Source organism: Geotrypetes seraphini, chromosome 1 (assembly GCF_902459505.1).
Source record: "Geotrypetes seraphini chromosome 1, aGeoSer1.1, whole genome shotgun sequence".
NCBI classification, from domain to species: domain Eukaryota; kingdom Metazoa; phylum Chordata; class Amphibia; order Gymnophiona; family Dermophiidae; genus Geotrypetes; species Geotrypetes seraphini.
The window spans coordinates 196731201-196752705 of record NC_047084.1 but is presented as its reverse complement, the minus strand read 5'-3'; the positions used below and the strand labels follow the sequence as shown (position 1 = coordinate 196752705).

The following is a 21505-nucleotide window of genomic DNA, read 5'->3' as shown; positions in this document are numbered from 1 at the left end:
TGGAAGTGATAGGCATGCAAATTTGCTTCATGCATATTCATTAGGGCTAGCCTGAAAACCCAATTGGCCTGGTGTTCCTCCAGGACAGGGTTGGGAACCACTGCTCTAACCAGCGTCCATCTCACAGGCGTCGGTTAGAGAATCGGGTTGCCGCTGAGTTTATCTCGGCATGGGATCTCCCTGCTGCAATAGGTTTAGTGGTAATTCACCCCCCCCTGCGAAGACTACCAGCAGGAGGGATGCCCAGTCCCTCCTGCTGGAACCCCAGACCCCCCAAACATCACCAGCAGGAGGGATGCCCAGTCCCATAGGAGGGGGGGTCCAGGTGGGCTACTTAACAGGGTGAGGGGGAATCTTGCAGGAGGGACTGGCCATCCCTCCTGCTGGCAATGTTCGGGGGGGGGGGGGAGGGGGAGGGTTTCAGGGGTTCCGGCAGGAGGAACTGGCCATCCTTCCTGACAGTGATGTTCAGAGGTGGGGGTGTCCAGCAGGAGGGATTGGGCATCCTTCCTGCTGGTGGCTTAATATGATCTTTCTCCCCAAGACACTACTATGTTTGTTCTTACTGGGGTGGCATGTTCATCATTGATCCTGTATAAGCTTTTTATTGCTAACAGGCTAGTATTTAACAATCTGGTGTGTAAACATATGCTGGAAAACCAGTAAAGAACAGCACTTATCTTCAGCTCGATGGCTACCCAGCCGTTTCACTGCCAAGTTTCTTCAGGGGCTATATCTCTTCTATACCATCGCTGCTCAGCAGCCTTTGGAAAATCATCCCATGGTCCAGGAAGTCAAAATGCTCTCAACACACCATCCACCTATCCACCTCCAGGAAACGTGCTTCTCTGACCTGACCCTTACCCTTGACAGGGAGGTTGGACAAGAATACTACCTGCGCACCTGACTGCTTCACCTTCAGAGCCATAAAATCTCTTTTGATACGTTCGCAGGGGTACCTGGTATCATTAGTGCACACATGGATGAGCAGCATTGGATAACAGTGACCAGGTTTGATAAGTTTTGGGAATCTCTCCGTAACATCTTGGATTTTGGCACCAGCCTTACAGCTATCCGTCGCAAACAGGGCATGAATCTGAAGTACCTGCCCTGAGGTGTACATCCCACCTGTTTCTTGCAAAAGCGAGGTGTTTTGAGATAAAAAGATTTAAATTCAAAGAAAAATCCAAGTTGGCCAAAGCAGGAGTGATTTTAGCGCTATAACGGCCCAGGAAATTCGCATTTAAAAAAAAAAAAGATGATTTTAGTGGGGGGATACCTAGGACCAACCTCCAAACCACTTAAAACTGAAATTGAGACCCCCCCCCCCCCCCAAATCGATCTCACAGGCTATCAAGCCTGTTACTCACTGTGCAATGCTGTGTGCTGGGAGCTGCAAGATGGAAGCTGTAAGCTTACAGGGAGATCCTCTGTCTCAAGAAGCCTGGACTGCTTGTATCTTCTGACTGCCTCTTGGCCCAACACCCTGGCTTGGGACCACCACCCCTCCTGGAATACGCACACGCTAACAGGTGGAGGAACACAGTTGGCCCCAATCATGGATACATCGCCACGGAGCCAGTGCTCAAACCCACAAGCGGACAAACCTGGGATGAGCTATGCTCCCATGGGAATGGTCCCTGAGTCCTGAACTGAAACTGCAGGCTGTCCAGGTGGATGCATTGCAAAGCAGCCAACCCCCTAGAAGCAGACTTTGCCTGTAAAGTCTGTGATCTCCGCAGCCAGAGCTGCCCCCACAGGGATCCTCTGTATAATAAAAGTATGTGAAGCAGCAGAAAAATACTAAAGATAAAGAAAAAATAAACATGAGCAGAAAAGATTAGCTTCTACTGTCTCTCTTGTAGGAAGACAACAGGAAGCTGGAGGGCAGTCTAGAGAGGAGAAGGAAAAAGTTATACTAATGAGGCCTCCTATAAGAGATTTCGCGAGATGGGATTGACTACCCACTTATTCAGGAACAGAATGGGATTGTACAAGTTCTGTTGTGGATTAGAAACTGGTTAATAGATAGAAAAAAGAGGGCAGGGTTAAATGGCCATTTTTCTCAGTGGAGGAGGGTGAATAGTGAAGTGCCTCAGGAATCTGTACTGGGACAAGTACTACTTAACATATTTATAAAAAGTGATCTAGAAATAAAAATGACAAGTGAAGTTAAATTTGCAAATGAGACAAAACTATTCAAAGTTGTTAAACAATATGCTGACTGTGAAAAATCACAGAAAAACTTTAGGAAATTGGAAGACTGGGTATCCAAATGACATGAAATTTAATGTAGATAAATGCAAAGTGATGCACATTGGGAAAATAATCCAAATCATAGTTACCTGATGTTAGATTTCGCCATAGGAGTCAGCACCCAAGAAAAAAATCTAAGGGCCAGATTCTCAAAATTTTAACGCCGTCGCTAAACTGTTTACCGACGGTTTAGCCTGTATGCATTTTAGTTGTAAACGGATTATCTCTGTCAATAGCAAGATGTTTCCAAATATTTCTAATTCAAACTCCTCTGACCTACAAATGCACTCACTCAGCTGCCCCTCACTATCTCTCTTCATTTATCTCCCCCTATATTTCCCCCCTGCGAGCTCCACTCAGCTGTAAGTTCCTTCTGTCTATGTTCTTCTCTTCCTCCGCCAACTCCAGACTCCATCCCTTCTACCTTGCTGTATGCTTGGAACAAGCTCCCCAAATCCCTATGGCGAGCTCCGTCTCGAGCAGTGTTCAAGGCCCACCTCTTCAAGACTGCTTTCAACTCCTAACTCCTCTCACTTTGGGTTCTGCATCCTTTACTCTATATTACATGTCTGTCTGTCCAAGTTAGATTGAAAGCTGTTCTGAGCAGGGACCATCTTAAATGTCAAAATGTATAGCGCTGTACACACCTTTCAGCACTATTACATTACATTAGGGATTTCTATTCTGCCATTACCTTGCAGTTCAAGGCGGATTACAAAAGAATTATCAAGGAAGTATTACAACAAGAACTTACAAAAAAAAAAAGAATTTTGGTCATTTTCAAAGAGAGTAAGAAACGAGTATGGTTATTTGTTTGGGGTAGTTGGCTTTAATGAGAGGTGGTGTTTGAAACTTGCAGTGTTATTTATTTTTTCAGGGCTTTCTTGAAGAGTATGGTCTTTATTTCTTTTCTAAAAGTCTTGTAGTCGAGGGATGCCATCAGTAGATTGGCTATTTGGTTGTCTAGTTTGGCTGCTTGAGTGGCTAGTAGGCCATCATATAGTTTTTTCCATTTGATTTCCTTAATTGTGGGGGTATGAAAATGGGGTATGAGTTTTCCTATGTCTGGTTGAGGTGTTGTGGATGAGGCAGTTGTTCAGGTAGCTTGGGCTGTCTCCGTATAAAGTCTTAAATAGTAGACAGTAGAATTTGAATTGTATTCTTGCTGGGATTGGAAGCCAGTGCGAGTTGAGATATGCTTCTGTAATGTGGTCATGTTTCTTCAATGAGTAGATGAGTCTTAGTGCTGTGTTTTGGATTGTTTGTAGTTGTTTTGTTATTGTTGCAGGGCAGGAGAGGTAGAGGATATTACTGTAGCCTAGTAGGCCTAGTATTAGGGACTGTAATTGTGGAATTGTGATTTTTTGAAGAATTTCCACACTTGACTTAAGTTTTTCATGATTGAGAATTATTTTTGTATTGTTTTATTGATTTGCGGTTGCATGGTGCAGCATCTGTCGATTGTTATTCCTAGTAATTTTAGAGTGGGTTGTATGGGGTAGTTGATTGCATTGATTTCAATGTTGGTTATGGTTGGTATTTTGTTGTTTTTGAGGAGGATGAATTTAGTTTTGTCTGGGTTCAATTTCAGCTTGTGATCTTTCATCCAGGTCGCTACTGATTTTAGTGTTTGGTGTACTGTGTCTGTCATGGAGGGTTGATCGAAGGGTACGAGAATGGTGATGTCATCTGCATAGCTATGAAGTTATGCCTTGTTTGTCCAGGTGGGAGCTGAGGGAGGCTTTATAGAGGTTGAAGAGTGTAGGAGATAGAGGGGATCCGCAGGGGTTTGACCAAGGTTCATATTTTTCTTTGTCTGATTTAACTCTATAGGTTCTTGATTTTAGGAATCCTTCAAACCATGAGTATACTTTATCTGTGATACCTATTATATCTAGGATTTGTAGTAGGATGCTATGGTCCACCAGGTTGAATGCAGCGGTCGGGTCTAGTTGTATGAGCATCATTTTTTTTCCTGTGCTAAGATGATGTCTGGCTGTGTCTAAGAGAGATCCTGGTAGTGTATCTGTGTTAAAGTTAGTTCTGAAGCCGGATTGCGTGGAATGGAGTATGTTTTGGTTTTCTAGGTAATTGGTGAGGAATTTGGCAACTAGTCCTTCTATTATTTTGACAGAGTGGAATAGAGGCAATGGGTCTGTAGTTGGATGTTTGGTCTGTTGGTCTTTTAGGGTCTTTGAGGATCGGGATGATGATTTTGCTAAGGCTAGTTGGGTAGTGGCCGCTTATGAGCGTGATTTGAATCCATTTTAGAAGAAAAGCATGGATTTTTGTGCTGGATGTTTTTAGGAGATATGGCGGACAGTTGTTGAGGTCACAGGATGAATGGCTGTATTTTTGTAGTATTAGTTGAATTTGGGCCATTGAATGTTGGGGAACTGAGACCATATTCTGTCTGCTGCAGTTGAATCTCTATGGGGAGAATTGAGAATTCAATAAGAGGGATAGGGTTGTCATTGAGAGTAGCTCTTGAATTTGTAATTTTATTTTGGAAGTGTTCTGCTAATAGAGTGGCTGAGGGGGGAGTGGTATTGTTAGTGGTCAGGTAAGGTTTAGTGTCAGTTAGGTTTTTAAGAATTTGGAATAGTTTTTTGGTGTCTTGGGTTTCAGTACCTATTAGGTTGGTGTAGTGTGCTTTTCACTATATAAGTGAGAAATAATAGTAGTAGTACTGCACCATGTTTGCACTATGCATTATTTTTACTTATGTTCATTGCACCATATGTTCGTATTACTGTGTGGTACTCTCTCTAATTATGTGCTTTTATGGTAATCCAGGTGTATTCGATATCTTTCTTTATAAATGGTTTAGTCTCTTTATGACTGTTAATGACCTTCGGCTTATACTAATTTTATGTTCCTTATAATATGCCTGTATATTCTCTTATGGTACATTCTTATACCATGTACTTCTTAGGGTGTTTTGGTTATAGAATTTCATGCTATTTAGGTTGTTTGTTACATTATTTTATGTTTTAGTAAATGGTGGCCAAACTGTTTTATTGTAATATTATTATTTTATTTTCTAGATATAATATTTAGACTCTTGAGAAACGCATGTGTTGCTGAAACATGGGCCATGTTGGGTCCAAGTATGCATTGATTGAATAAAGTCCTGTCATTGAAGAATATCATGGTTGGAGACATTTCTTCCTCACAACTTTTTCTTCTGGATTTTGCATTTCATTGAGAAGTGTTCATCTGGTTTTACTTCTTGTACTTAAATGACAGCCCTAGCAGTGGAGCTGATGCCAGACACACTTCTATGGGCTGGGTCCAATATGTGATGGATTGGCATAGCCTGGAGTTAGTTTTGACGGTGACTCCAGCGGTTGAGCAGTGTGGCCAACGTCAGGCAAATTTCTATGGCCTGTTCCTGTGTGCGGCAATATGGATCAGGAGTAAGAATAGATATTTTTACCATATTCATATAGTTGGAGTACAGGTCTTGCCTATCTCAGGGGAAAGGGGGAAAAAACATCTTATAGTAGAACTTAGCAAGCAAAATGAATAAGTACTAGATGGTTGGTTTAACATTGTCTCAAAAATGAATGGGATTGTTGGGTATACTGGATGGACCACAAAGGTCTTTATTGGCTGTCAATTACTACATTACTATAAAAATGAGTTTCTTATATGATATCACTAGGGTTTCTTTTAGGAACACGCCAATCTCAACTTCAACACCTCTGCATGTCTTTACTGCTAATGGGATGATAAGCCCCAGCACAGACTATGGTTAATAATGAGGCCAAATCCTCAAGTAGTCATGAAAGTCAGGAGGCTAAGTGTTGGTGTGGCCCTCTGGCCACTGGGAGTAGTAAAACATGCTGTGTGGTATAAGGGAAAGATGTGGAGGGCTGTGGTGGGGCTATAAGGGGAACTGGAGAAACAAAGTTATTGAATACTGTGATAAGCGGACTATGCCTGCTAGGAGTGTCCCTAGTGCAGGTCACAGTTCAATTCCAGACCCTTCCCATATTCTTCCATGTCAACCATTTTCTGTCTCTGAAACTGAATTTCCTTCTAGGTCCTGTAGAGGGAGTAAGAGAGCAGCAGTAGTAGGTTCCCATCCCCCTCTGTGTCCCAAGGTAATTAACCGGAAATCCTTTCCACCTGAGGGTTGGGGGCGGGGATGCAAGCTGCTATCTCTGAGAATTAAGCTCCTAGAGAATCAGAAGAGGGAGGAACAGCAGCAGGACAGGTCAGAGCGCTCAGGGCTGGGAGCTCCTGATAGCAGCCAAACTCCTGAGTCCATGGAGTTTGCTGAGGCTGGAGAAAAAGTACATCTCACTCTGATAGAGGAACCTCTGGCCATGGAACTGGAAATGAGCCCCGAGGCTAGTGTTGAGCTGACACCTAAAGTTACTCCCATGGAAGTTTGCACCATGAAAGCAAGTATCTGAAGGTTGGATAAGATTAATGGAAGTTTGTTTTGCCTGCTTTATTTCAAGAACTGAATAATTCTATCTCTTGCAAATGAGGGAATTTTCTCTATGTTGAAACTGAGCAAGGACTTCTATTTTGAAGTTTGTTTTTGGAAGTTTAATCGCCTTTTCCCTGTGAGGAAAGTGAACTGGGGGACGCTGAGACAGTGTGGTTTGCCCTGTGTTACGTGGTGGGATAGTGGGCCTCATATTGGCAGTCAAAGACCACACGGAGCACACTGTCTTTCCAGCCCTGGTTGCTGAAGAAGCCAATATTGTTACACTGACTTGGAGTTGTGTTTTGTTTAAAAAAAGTTTTCTTTTCTTTTGTGATGGACTATTGCTGGACTGCAAGTTGAATGAAAACTTACCTCTGAGAAAGAGAGATTTTTGATTATTTGAATTTGGACTCTTTTGGGGTTTTTTTTTTGCATCAAAGACTATTTACTAAACATTGTTTGAAATGTGGATAAGAAGCCCGCTGGCTTCCATATTATGATCCTGACAAGCAAGTTGCTGTTTTTTTTCTGTTTTGGACAATTAAAAGTATTCATTTCATTGACACTGGGCCTTGTACTTTTGATGGTGTTCCTTACATTAAACGCTGAATTATTACATCCTTGTGCAGCTCGCTACATCTCACAAGAGTTTACTTGTCACCGGTGATCCCAGACACTCGGCCTGGAGCTTGCCGGTCACAATACATATTTGTTTAAATCTTTTTAGGACAGAATTTAGTTGTATGTGTGATGTGGCTACAAGACTGATTTCAGCCAATCATAAGGTGATCTACGTTAAAATATTATGGGAAAAATCTGATAAACACCAACATATTTATTCTCCTCAAAGAACCCTTAGGGTTAGATGTATAAAACACAGTCATTAAGACTGTGTGAGTCGCTGCTGGCCGATTTTTTGACCGACTCTGGAACAGCGATTGAGGTTCCAACAAGTTTCCATGCAAATGATTTGTACAGAGATGTGCCCTAATCCCATCCAACCAGTTGCTCCAAGAGCAGCTTTGACACATGAGCAGAGCCAGTTTGGGGAAGCCCAAACAGCTGAGTGGCAGGGGAAGCCCCATAGCAGCCTCCTGCCACTCAGCTGTTGGGGCTTTTTTCTTTTTTAATGGCACAGATGTTGTGCATGTGTTACATACGCACAATATCAGCCCCATTTTAAAAAAATGCCATGTTCTCTCCCCCCACCCCGAACGACTCACCCTGGAAACAAAATAGAGGCCACCACAGAAACTTCCTCCCCTATGTCAGCCAAAATCAGCAGGAGGGATGCCCACTCTCTCCGGCCCACTGTGACACCCCCCCCCCCCCGAACCAACCCCCTACCTGCTCTCTTTCCTAAAAAATAAAAAGTGGCAGGGGGATTCCTACTCCCTTCTGCCACTGGATGTCCCCTTAACCTACCCACACCACCCCAAACCTCCTCCATACCTGGAAATTAGTTGGCAGCAGGAGGGATGCCCAGTCCCTCCTGCTCCTCAGGTCCTCCACTGCAAAATGGCAAGCCTTCCCCTTCCTGGGAAGCACAGGGAGGGGCCTAAGTCCCTGATCGGAGACTTTAGTGCATGTAGCTCTTAAACAGCTGAGTGATAAACACCTAATTTACATCTAGTCAGCACCAAAAACTGGAAAAGAAATATAATGCATTCCGATGTAACCACTGAAATTCTGAAAGCCTTAGTTTGAAACATTCTGCTTTTCAGAATGTTTGTGCAAACATTTTGCAGTATTCATTAGATATGAGGAACACATTTCAAATTTCTGAACAGGCTTTACTCACATATAATAGATGTTTATTAGCCCTTTTCTCCTGCAATGCATTGAAGATTTTAATTATTCCATGCCGGGCATTTTGCTGTCCAAAAAGACTCTGCAGTGCATCTGAAATAAATATACCGATTACAGGAAAAACAAACAAGCAAACAAACATGCATGCATGAATGAATGAAGGTAAAATTAGGTCCTACCCTCCTAACTTTATTTCCCAGAGTTCTACCAGATAAGTCTAGAACATGTGGTTGTGCCCATCAACCAGTAAATATAGAGAAAAAGCATTGTGAATCCTGTCCTAAAAAGGTACCCTGTAGACTCTCAACCATTTAGTATTTTGACAGCAAAGTAATTGTGACTGTAATCAAGTCTTGGCAGAAATTCATTTTTTCTTCCCAAATTCTAATATGCAAATTTTTATTCCTCTCACACACTTTCTCTCTTTTAAACCAGACACAGCAAGGAAACAGCATTCACAATGTACCAATACCTGGAAAAAATATCATCAGACAAGGTTGGAAAACTGGACTGGTCTGGTGAGACTTAAGAAAAGGAAATTAGCAGATAAGACCTAATTTCAACTTATTTATCATCCTCACCAGACCAGTTGAGAACCTTTTGGATATAGCAAAGCACTTAAGATGGGTGGCATTTAATAAGCTCTACCCTAAGTATTTTAGCTCCAAAATTTGAAACTACCTTTGCAGCCACATTGAGCCTGCAGTTTTAACAAAATTATGCACAGAGGATAAGGTTCTTGCTCAATAAAAATAATCTGGATGCGACCATATGCAACTCTACATAAAAAGCTGTTATACCCACTGCGGAGTGTGCTCTGAAACCCTGAGGGACCCACTTATTCAGTACAATACAGGTGGATGACATCTTGGCCTTTTGGTTTGTTTAAGGAAAGATTAGGTTCTTACCTCGATAATCTTCTTTCTAGTAGATATAAGAATACCCTTACTGGGTCAGACCAATGGTCCATCAAGCTCAGTAGCCCGTTCTCACAGTGGCCAATCCAGGTCACTAGTACCTGACCAAAACATAAAGAGTAGCAACATTCCATGCTACCAATCGAGGGCAAGCAGAGGCTTCCCCTGTGTATTAATAACAGACTATGGACTTTTCTTCCAGGAATTTCTCCAAACCTTTCTTAAAACTAGCTACACTATCTGCGTTTACCACAACCTCTGGCAATGTGTTCCAGAGCTTAACTATTCTCTGAGTGAAAAATATTTCCTCCTATTGGTTTTAAAAGTATTTCCCTGAAGTTTCATTGAGTGTCCCCTAGTCTAGCTCTGTTCCTGAACCTGTGGGTAGTCAATCTCTTCTCGTGAGAATTCTTGTAGACAGCCTCATTAGCAGTCTTTTGCTTTGCCTCCCGACCCTCTAAGCTGTCCTCCAGTTCTTCAGGGGCAGATTCTCAAAACTACAATCTGCCTTTAATGTGCTCACTAAACCAGTTCCAGCCGGTTTAGCATATATGTATTTTAGAGGCGGATTATCAAAATGGCTTACCAAAGTCTTTTCCCAGTTTTCTTGCAGTCTCCAATAACACCATGCAAATGTGAAACAAAGAGATCATTAATATTAAAATGAACAGTCTGAGCGATTTTCTATAATCACTGAGTGATTCTCTAACCTCATTGTGCCACATTTGCAGCCAAAATTTACTGACAGGTCTGAGCTGTCATTGCCTTACTATCTGATCAGTGCCTGAGCGCTGATTGGTTCAGGCATTGACAGGAAAATAAGATTTGACAGCTCAGACCCCACCCCCACCTCGAATTAAAATAATAATTAAAAAAAAAACCAAACAAATTGAAGATCAGCAGTAGAGATGCCCACTCTCTCCTACCGCATCGCACAATCACCCAACTCTGTTAACCTCTCCCCACCCCTCATCCCTGCAAATTCAAATAATGAAAAAACAACCCAAATTGAAGTTTGGCAGGAGAGATATTCACTGTCTCCGGCTGCCTCGCACAATCATCTGACACTAATAGCCCCACTCCCTCCCGCCGCCAAGCAAATCCAACCAGATCCCCCGGCAGCAAGAAAGAGGCCCACTCCCTCCTGCTGAAAAGTAAATAACCCCCCCTCCGACAGTGGGAGAGATGCCCACTCCCTCCCGCCGCCAAACGATGCACCTCCGATACCCCTGGCAGCTGGAGTGATGCCCACTCCCTTCTGCTGCCATGCAACCCTCCTGGACACCCCCTCTGTGCCTCTGACAACCCCCACCCCCTCACCTTACTTATGATGGCTGGCCAGAGGGATGCCTGTTCCCTCCAGCCGGCTGGCCTGCCTTTTCAAAATGGCAGGCCTTCCCCTCCCTGGTGCATCCTGGGATGCACCGAGGAGGAGCCTAAGGATCTGATTGGCCCAGATGCCTAAGGCTCCCTCCCATAGGAGGGGCCTTAAACAATTTGGGCCAATGAGAGCCTTAGGCTCCTCTCCAGTGCATCTCAGGATGCACCAAGGAGGGGAAGGCCCCTCAGGGGGTGGCGGAAGGAGAAGGCCCCTCAGGGGGTGGCAGCAGGAGGGAGTGGGCATCACGCCTGCCACAGGCTATGTCAAGTGGGTTCACCATTGTGGCAGGAGGGAGTGGGCACCCCTCCTGCAGGCCGACTTCGGGGTAGGGGGGAACGGGTTCCCTGCTGCAGCCGCTAAACTGATTGCGGCAGGGAGATTCCCTTGCTGTGATCAGCCCACCGGCTGCATCTATTTGAAATGCAGATGAGCATTTTGCTGGCATACATTTCAGGCATCTATTGCAGCCCTAGGGAGACGCATAGGGCTGCATAAGCTCCCCTAAGGCTACTTTCGGGTGAAACCATACCCATGCCTAGCCTTGGGCGAGCTTTAGCGGCTCTACACATCTCCCGAGGCTTGCAAAAAGGCCTCCAGTGTAGGCAGCCTGCCGCAGGGTGTTTTTTTGGGTGGGTTTTTTTTTTTAATGTGCGTCCTAATTGGCTGGTTAGACAGTGGTAGGATGCATACTGCCACCTACAATCAGGACACTGTTCATAGAATTTGGCCCAAAATGTCCAGATGTCCCAGCGCATTCAAGGCAGTAGGCAGGCAAATGAACATCTGACAGGGCAGGCATCAGGAACAGAGTGTCTGTCTATTAGAAAGAAGATTATTAAGATAAGAATCTAATCTTTCCTTCTAATGTGAAAGACACACTGTTTCTGAACCTGTTGGACGTATCAAAGCAGTTCCTTGAGTTTAGGGCAGGACACATGAACCTACTAACAGAACAGATGATTGAAATGCAGAGTCCTATTTGGCTGCCATGTCCACCCTGTAAAACTTTGTGAACATATGGAAAGAGGACCAAATGGCTTCTCTATAGATTTCTTCCACCGAAGATTCCACCCACGAGGAAGTGAAGCTTTAAGTAGAGTACACCTTGCTGAGAATATAATAGCATGTATAATGAGACTCCAATCTTGGGCCCTTACTGTACAAATGAAGCTGAATGAATCCAAAACAATACTACTTTGGCTTGGCCCATAATTAGACCTGCTACGTTCATTTAATTGCCTTCTGGATCTTCACTGCAGATTGAATTCTCAAGTAAAGTTTTGGGTGTCATTATAGATTCAACATTTTCATTTAATGACCATCTTAATTCTATGGTAAAATGTTTTTTTTTATCTCCATATGCTGAAGAAAGCGAGATCCTGTTTCCACCAATAACATTTTGCTGTCCTTGTATAATCAATCATTCTTTCGAGGTTGGACTATTGTAAATTGGTCTATTTAAGTCTAACCAAGAAAAGTCTTCAGTGGATCCAAAATACTGTGGCTAGGTTGATCTTTGCAAAAAGAAAATTTGATCATGTTTCCCTGCTTTTGTTAAAACTTCACTGGCTCATAATAATCTCTAGGGTTTACTTTAAGTGTGCCTGCCTAACATTTAAGTAGAAAGCCAAAGCACGCTTGCAGTCTAAAATATGAAGAGCTGTTTCTCCAGGATGAAAATGAGGCTTGGGAAAAAAACACTGGAAGTACAATTGATTGATATGAAATTCTGTAACAACTTTGGATAAGAAGTTTTGATGAGTGCGGAGTACCACCTTATCATGATAGAATACTGTAAAAGGTGAATCCGCTACTAAAGCTTGTAGCTCACTGACTGCGAGCAGACGTGAGAGAGATGAGGAAGACCACTTTCCAAGTAAGATATTTAAGATGAGCCGTAGACATTGGTTCAAATGGAGGCTTCATTAATTTAGCAAGAACAACAATGCGATCCCAAACCACTGGAGGTGGTTTGACATTCAAAAGTCCTTTCATAAATCTGGAAACCACAGGATGAGCAGATAGAGGTTTTCCCTCTAGTGGTTGATGAAAAGCAGCAATTTCATTGAGATGGACTCTAAAAGAGGTGGATTTGAGGCCAGATTGAGATAAATGAAATAGATAATCCAGAACTGAAGACAAGGAGGTAGACTGAGGCTCCTGGTGATGAAGATTGCACCAAGCAGAAAACCGAGTCCACTTCTGGTTGTAACATTGTTTGGTGGCAGGTTTTCTGGAAGCATCTAAAATGTCTCTGACAGATTGAGAACACTGAAGATGTGAAGTTATGCCGAGAGGAACCAAGCTGTCAGATGTAAAGACTGCAGGTTGGGATGAAGAAGAGAACCGTGACTCTGTGTAAGCAGAGATGGAAATACTGGTAGACGAAGTGGTTCCCTGCTGCTGAGTTGAAGTAGAAGGGAGAACCAAGGTTGTCTGGGCCACTGAGGAGCTATCAGAATCATGGTGGCAGAGTCTCTCTTGAGTTTTACAAGTGTCTTGAGAATAAGTGGAAATGGAGGGAATGCATCAGAGGAATTTGTTCGTCCATTCCAGGAGAAAAGCATCTGCTTCCAGGCGATGAGAAGAGTGAACTGGTGAAGTTTGTTGTTGTGGGGAGATGCGAAAAGATCTATTTGAGGAGTTCCCCATTGAGAAAAATTTTGATGGAGAGTCAGTGAATTGAGTGTCCATTCGTGAGGTTGCAGGATGAGACACAATTTTTCCGCCAGGGAATTTTTCTTTCCATGAATATAGACAGCTCTCAGAAAAATGTTGAGGGATTGCCTAATTCCAAATCTTATGAGCTTCATTGCAAAGGAGAAAGGATCCTGTCCCTTCCTGCTTGATGTAGTACATGGCTACTTGGTTGTCTGTACGAATGAGAACCACTTGATCTTGAAGAAGATGCTGAAAAGCCTTGAGAGCATTGAACATCGCTCTGAGTTCTAACAGATTGGTGTGATTTTGATGATCTGTGGTGGACCAATGCCCTTGAGTACAGAACTAAACAGTCTGTTGTGTCGCTACAGTAATCCCCTGAGACAAGGGGTCTTTGATGAGCCAATTGTCCATAAGAACATAAGCAGTGCCTCTGCCGGGTCAGACCATAGGTCCATCCTGCCCGGCAGTCCGCTCCCGCAGCGGCCCAAACAGGTCACGACCTGTCTGAATCACCAGAAGGGGCTCCCTTGCCACCTTGGTTTCTCATTGAAGTCCTATCTTCCCATCGTAGTCCTAACCCTCCGGTCTTGCACATGCACGACCTGTTGGGTTTCTATACTTATTACCTGGTTAGCTTTCTATACCTGTGTTACATCCCAGCACCTCTCTCAGTATCCCACGATCCCTTTATCCCTCAGGAATCCGTCCAATCCCTGTTTGAATCCCTGTACCGTACTCTGCCTGATCACTTCCTCCGGTAGTGCATTCCAAGTGTCCACGACCCTTTGGGTGAAAAAAAACTTCCTTGCATTTGTTTTGAACCTATAACCCTTCAGTTTCTCCGAATGCCCCCTCGTACTTGTTGTCCCCTTCAGTCTGAAGAATCTGTCCCTATCCACCCTCTCTATGCCCCTCATGATCTTGAAGGTCTCTATCATATCTCCCCTGAGCCTCCTTTTTTCCAGAGAGAAGAGCCCCAGCCTATCCAACCTCTCGGCGTATGGGCAGTGTTCCAGCCCTTTTACCAGTTTCGTTGCTCTCCTTTGGACTCTCTCAAGAACCGCCATGTCCTTCTTGAGGTGTGGCGACCAATACTGAACGCAGTATTCCAGATGTGGACGCACCATCGCTCGATACAATGGCATGATGACTTCCCGCGTCCTGGTTGTTATGCCCCTCTTTATGATGCCCAGCATCCTGTTGGCTTTTTTCGAGGCTGCTGCGCACTGTGCAGATGGCTTCAGTGATGCATCCACCAGCACACCCAAGTCTCTCTCAGATATAGAAAAACCTCTCAGATATAGAAAAACCTGAAGTCCCTGACATCTTAAGCCTGCTGCTACTACTTCCAGGCACTTGGAGAAAACTCTGAGAGATGATACCAGGCCCAAAGGTAGAACTTTGTATTGATAGTGGTGATATGCCATCTGAAGTCAGTAGATTTCTTTTGCGATATTACTCCCAGTATCAGCTCAAATTTGATCACTTTATGATCGCTATTTCCCAGCAGACCCAACACAGTTAACTCCAGTACTATGTCTTGCATTCCACTAAGGACCAAATCTAAGATAGCACCCCCCTCTTGTCGGTTCCCAGACCAGTTGCTCCAAGAAGCAGTCATTTATGACATCTAGGAATTTTACCTCCCTAGCACTCCCCAATGTAACTTTTAACCAATGTTGGAGTAATTGAAATCATCCCAAAAAAATCTCAGGAAGGACATACATAACTCCTTGAACTAACAAATTATGTCTTGCATTACAGAGGGGGTTATTTACATCATGATATGCCCCTATTCTTTGTTATATGTGATTCAGACCTCACAGAAATTGAAGGTCAGATTACTGGAGCATAAGCCATGTATTCATACTAGGAAAGTGGAGGAACCCCTTGTAGTGCACTGCCTTGAAGCCCAACACGCTTTCAGTTCACTACGCTGTGTGGTGATTGATCATCTTCCCTGTTCTGCTACGTCAGAGGGAACAGAGGTGGATCTACAATCTACAGACCGTTCACCCAGCTGGGCTGAATGCCCGGATTGGGTAGGCAGCGTTTTTTGGCTGAAGCTGGTTTGGGATTGGTCTGACTGGAAGGGGGAGGAGTCTGGACTCCCTTTGGAAGACGTTCGTTGTTGGAGAATCCCACGCCTCAGCTTCTATGTGTTTGGATGTGAGCAGTTGGAGCACTCGGAGAGCCTCTATGGTTGCTGGTGGAGTGGGCTAGAATCGTTCCCCTGATGCAGCTCAGCGAAACGGAGGTTTCCCCGTCGGGAAGGAGTGGCTGCGGGGCCGGGCAGGCTTGCACTTTTTTGATGCATGGAAGACAGCCTGGATACCGTCTGCAGCTAAGTTTGGTTTTTCCTGCTTGCCATTGACAGTGTTTGAGACTCGTACATGTGCTACTTGCTTCACTTACACTTTTGGAAGCTTTGTAATTTGGTGTGTGCTAAAGTTTTTGGGGTGGTTCCTACGAGGGCTACTATTGTGTTTCTCATTGCTGATTGGACTGATACATTTTGGACCTTACCTGTTTGTGATTTACAAGTGGAGTTTTTTGCCATATGAAAACGAACTGAGGCTTTTTCTCCACTTTTTTTCTTCTGGATTTTGTGTGTTGAGTTATTGTTTGAGTGAGTGAGTGGGTCTGTGTATGAGTGCAGTGGGTAGACCTTGTAGTGTCTAGGTAGGTCCCTCCGATAGTTTCCAATAGGATGTAATTGAAATCACCCCAAATATCTTGGAGAAAAAAGTAAGTACAAACTTTCAAAATATTCAGAAATCCTTACTTCATGAAAAAAGAGAATAGGAGAAAATCACTCCCACAGGACACTGATCCTTCTTTGGCACACACAACACAAAAGAGAAGAAAGCTAGAACCAAGCTCTAATAATCCAAAAAAATGGGGAAATAAAGGCCTCAGTTTAGCTTCATATGGCCAAGTTCTGTCTGAATGTCCAGCTTGATGTTGGCTCCATTTTCTCTGGGCAAGTGGATGATTCCTGACGAAGCTGTGGAGGTGAAACAGGGATGACCCTGTAGGATCTCTGCAATTGAAAACCGGCAGAGCGGATGAAAAAAAACGCTGCTTGTGAAAGCCGCCATTGGAAGCTGTTGCAGTGAACATGGAGAACGGCTCAGTTCACAATATCAGCTGTGACTTTGGTTTGCTTTGTCATTATTTGCCAATTTATGACAGAAGGATTTCTTTTCATGGGACTGTTTTTTCAAAGTATGCACAGGAGTTTTTGATAGCTATATGTCCCAAGTTCTTGCATGAATTTTATTTGGGAGTTTTTTTTGGCCATATTATGCTAAACTGAGGCCTTTTTTCTCCCATTTTTGGGATTGATAGAGCTTGTTTCTAGCTTTCTTCTCTTTTGTGTTCTGTATGTTCAATAGACGGATCAGTGTCCTGTGGAGGTAATTCACTCCTGTTCTCTTTTTTCATGACGTAAGGATTTCTGAGTAATTGAAATCACCCATTATTATACTGTTGCCCATTTCTCCAGCTTTCCTAATCTCTGAAAACATTTCTTCATCTGCTCATTTTGTCCTGGGGGACGGTAGTATAACCCTACCTTTATATTCCTTCCCTTCACACAGAATTTCTATCCATAAGGATTCCATACTATGTCATGCAGAATGTTTACTTTATTTGATTCAATTTACTCTTTAACATATAGTGCAACTCCCCTCCAATTTGATCTACTCTATCCTTGCAATATAATTTGTACCCAGGTAACACAGTGTCCCATTGATTGTCCTACTTCCACAAAGTCTCTGAGATGCAAATTTCAAGTTTATTTAAAATTTGATAAATCGCTTAATCAAACTTCTAAGCGATGAACATAAATAAAATTTACAGCATTCAAAGGGTACAATATGTCAGATGTACAATAGACCTACAGGACTTACTGTGAGAAGAGAGAAATACAATTTTGATAGGAAAGATATCAGTTAAGGGAAAAACAACAGGATGGTTGAGTAAGAGGAAAGGAAGATCGGAGAAAACAGAATTAGAAGTGTAATAAAAAGATTAGAAGGACTAAGGAGGAGGAAATAGAAGAGCAAGGAAGGGTAATTCTACATGGAAGAGAAAGGAAGAGTAATTAAACATAAAGAAGGAAGATCTAATGGATCAGTAAAGTCCTAACAAGCAGAGTTAAAGATCAAAGGCATCTCTGAAAAGAAAGCATTTTAAGTTACTTTTAAATTTATCCAAGAAGCGTTCCTCTCTTAAATGGATTGAAAGAGAGTTCCATGTTTGCGGTGCCATAATTGAAAAGATATATTGCCGGCTTGTGTTAATTATTTTTAGTGAAGGAACTGTCAATAGATTTTGATCATTGGATCTTAGTACTCTCGTGGAAGCATACGGAATTAGAAGTCTATCAATGAATGCGGGGGCATTAGAAAGAAGTATCTTAAAAGTTAATAGACAAATTTTATAAGTTATGCGATGCAACGGGAAGCCATTGACATTATTTCTTTAAAAGGGATGACACGTGATCAAATTTCTTTGCTTTCATGATGAGTTTGACGGAGGCATTTTGAATAAATTGTAGACGACAGATTTCCTTTTGGGTAATTCCCTTAAATAATGCGTTACAGTAATCAATCTTGGAGATTACCAGGGAATGTATTAGTATGTTGAGTGATTTCACTTCTAAAAATTTTGAGACTGAATGGAGATGCCTATTATATCTACCTCCTCATTCAGTGCTATATACTCTAACTCTCATAACTATTATCAGGCTTTGTATTCCAGGCCTTTTGAGCTGATGAATGATGCCCAATATTTGGACAGTTTAACTTTGCCCCAGCTAACAGATTAGATTAGGGACCGGCTTAACCAGCCTATTGGAGAAGAAGAGGTATCCCTGGCTATCCGCTCCAGAGTCCTCTTAAAGGCACCAGGAGTGGACAGATTTTGGCTCGAATTTTACAAACTTTTACAGGACACAGTGTCTCCTATACTGACCTGAACTTTTAGCCCCTTTGTATCCTCAGGTAAATTCCCAGATTCTCTCAATCTGGCCCAAATTATTGTTTTGTTAAAATCTATTAAGGATCCACAATCATCTTCCTATCGCCTAATTTTTCTGTTATGTGTAGAGACTAAATTGTATGCAAAAGTTCTGGCTAATAGGTTGGCGGGTTGTCTACAGGAGCTGGTAGCTGCGCCACAGGTTAGGTTTGTTGGTGGACACCATGCCACCAAGAATATCTGCTTGATACTGGCATCCATGGAATTTGTAGAACGCCATGAGATCTCCTCTTTACTTATAAGCTTTGATGCAGAGAAAGCTTTTGATAGAGTCTTCTAGGAGTTTATGTTTTTGGTCTTAGATCAGTATGGCCTTACTGGGTTTTACCAATCAGCAGTTCGGGTGCTATACTAGGCTCCTCAAGCTGTGGTTTGGGTCAATGGACTTTGCTCTTCTTCATTCCTAATTGAAAGGGGCACACGTCAGGGATGCACACTCTCTTCTCTTTTGTTTGTACTAACCCTAGATCCTCTCGTCAGAGATATCCTTTCCAATCCTAGAATAACCATAATATTACACCCCCCCTAGGATACAGATGATTTATTAGTACATATTCATAACCTGGTTTCCTCTTTGTTTTGTCTCATTGACACCTTTCGGGAATATGGAGATTATTCCTGGTTTAACTTGAATTTGGATAAATCTTTGCATTAGTTACTAAACCACAAGTGCAGTTAGATTGAGAGGGCACCTTTCCACTTCAGTGGGCCACAAATTCATTTTGTTATTTGGGAATCCAACTCACTGCCTCAGTAGCCACTCTATATATGAAAAACATTGACACCCTGTTTCAATACACTGAAGACTGTCTGTCTAGATGGGCCTCTTTATCACTCTCACTTCATGGTCGTATTCACCTATTTGCAATGGTGTTGTTTCCTAAATGGCTTTATACCTTGCAACTATTACCGCTTTGGTTGTTGAAACGGGATGTTTGTAGATTGGCTACGGAGGGTAGCACTTTGGGCCCCATGGAGTTTATCTCATTTACAGATGCCGTTTAAGGTACTCCTTCACTTTGCAAAGAGTAGTCTGCTCCTTCAGTCTCTTCGGATGTCCTAGAAAGAATTGTTGAGGTTATGGCATGATAATAGACGGTCCACTGGTATAATGCCTATTATGGGGAATCTACAATTTCTGCCAGGGTCTAAGAATGACTCCTTTCAGAAATTGCTCTCTGAAGGTGCTACATTGTTATCCCATGTTCTTGGGGAGGATGGAACTTTGAAATCTTGGGAATCTCTGCACCAGGCTTATCAATTGAGCATGGGAGACTTCCTTGCCTACAAACAATTACAGCATTATGTTTGATCATTGGTTATTGTTTCCAACTGAGACAAAATTATGGGAGTTGGAGGAACCCTTTCTGAAGAATGGCTTCCGGGTGTCAAGTCTAAGTTTCAAGTTTTTTTATGGCTTGATATACCAACCATCACATGTATCTGGGCGGTTTATAATATTAAAAATTGGAAAAATCTAATATAGAAATTTGATTAAAATAAAATAAAGAGGGGGTAAAACTGGACTAAGACAAAATTAGACTTATTAGAAATGAAAGGAACTGGGGAATAGGGAAGTTTTAAATACAATATGTAAATAAAAATAAAAGGAAGGATAGAGGAATAGGAAGTAACAGAAGGGATCTGGGGATGTCGCTTCTTTTAAAAGCATTTTTTTTTCTCTTTAATAGGTTCTTAAGTGCATTATTGATAGGCATCTTTGAAAAAGAAAGTTTTAAGGTTTGTTTTGAATTTATTAAGAGAATTTTCACTGTGAAGATAAAGTGGCATTGCATTCCAGAGCGTGGGTGTGAGTACTGAAAAAATGGAATTTCTAGTATAGTAGAGTCCTTGATAGAGGATACTGTCAGTAAGTTCTGATTCGTAGATCGAAGGGCCCTAGGAGGGGTATATGGGAAAAGATATTTGTCAAGAAAAGCAGGAAGGTGGGAGGTTGTAATTTTAAAGGTTAGAAGAACTTTATATGTTGCTCTGTGAGAGACTGGTAGCCAGTGTAACTCTCGAAGAAGCAGGGTAACATGATCATATTTTTGGGCCTTATAGATAAGTTTAATCACAGTATTTTGGATTAGTTGTAATCGACTGGTTTCTTTTTGAGTTACGCTGTGGTAAAGAGAGTTGCAGTAGTCTATGTGTGAGATGATTAATGAGTGAGTTAGAATTTGAATCAAAGTAGGTTCTAGAATGGAGGTTATAGATCGAATTAAGCGGAGTTTGTAAAAACAGTTTTTGGTTAGGGAACTAATATGATCGTGATAGGTAAGATCTTTATCAAAAGTGACTCCTAGTAGTTTGAGTTTGGGTTCAATTTGGAGGGGAACTGAGTCGCTCCATTGGACCGGAACTCTATATGCTGCAAATGGAGTATGGAGGTAGGTATTCGGGAGACGTCTTTGAATCTCCCTACATTGATTAGATGCATACCAAGCATTTCAGTTAATGCAGATCTTAGGGAATGTCAATTTAGAGTCTTACATAGGGCCTATTTTACCTGGGAGCAGCTGCATAAATTGGGGTATAGTGATTCTTCTGTATGTCAGAAGTATAATCAAGGGTCCCATTCTTTCTTTCATGCTTTTTGGTCTTGCCCAAAAATTAAGACTTTTTGGAGAAAGATTATTAATTATGTAGCCAAGCTATTGCACTGCGCTGTCCCCATATCGGCTGCTGGACTATTAGTGGATAAACATGTGGTTTTCTGTCTCCCACAGAGGGAGAGTAGACTGTTATTATGGAAGGTGGGGATGATAGGGCTTGGCAGAATCGTCTTCATAAGAACCTAAGCAATGCCTTTGCTGGGTCAGACCTTAGGTCCATCATGCCCAGCAGTCCGCTCATGCGGCGGCACAACAGGTCCAGGACCTGTGCAGTAATCCTCTATATAGAAACATAGAAAGAAACATAGAAAGATGACGGCAGAAAAGGGCTACAGCCCATCAAGTCTGCCCACTCTATTGACCCACCCCA

The 21505-nt window shown here is 42.6% G+C and overlaps 1 protein-coding gene across 4 annotated transcripts in view; it reads right to left on the bottom strand.

Moving 5' to 3' along the window:
* The window catches only part of SNX25 (sorting nexin 25), a 421363-nt gene that overhangs the window by 6856 nt on the left and 393002 nt on the right, over positions 1 to 21505 (bottom strand). For 3 of the 4 annotated variants that reach the window (XM_033943506.1, XM_033943491.1, XM_033943514.1), the window contains one exon: positions 8502 to 8602. In XM_033943506.1, the coding sequence (XP_033799397.1) occupies positions 8502 to 8602 (101 nt within the window). Of the gene's footprint in view, positions 1 to 8501; positions 8603 to 19464; positions 19577 to 21505 lie in introns of those variants that run through there. The other variant, XM_033943498.1, reaches the window with a different exon arrangement.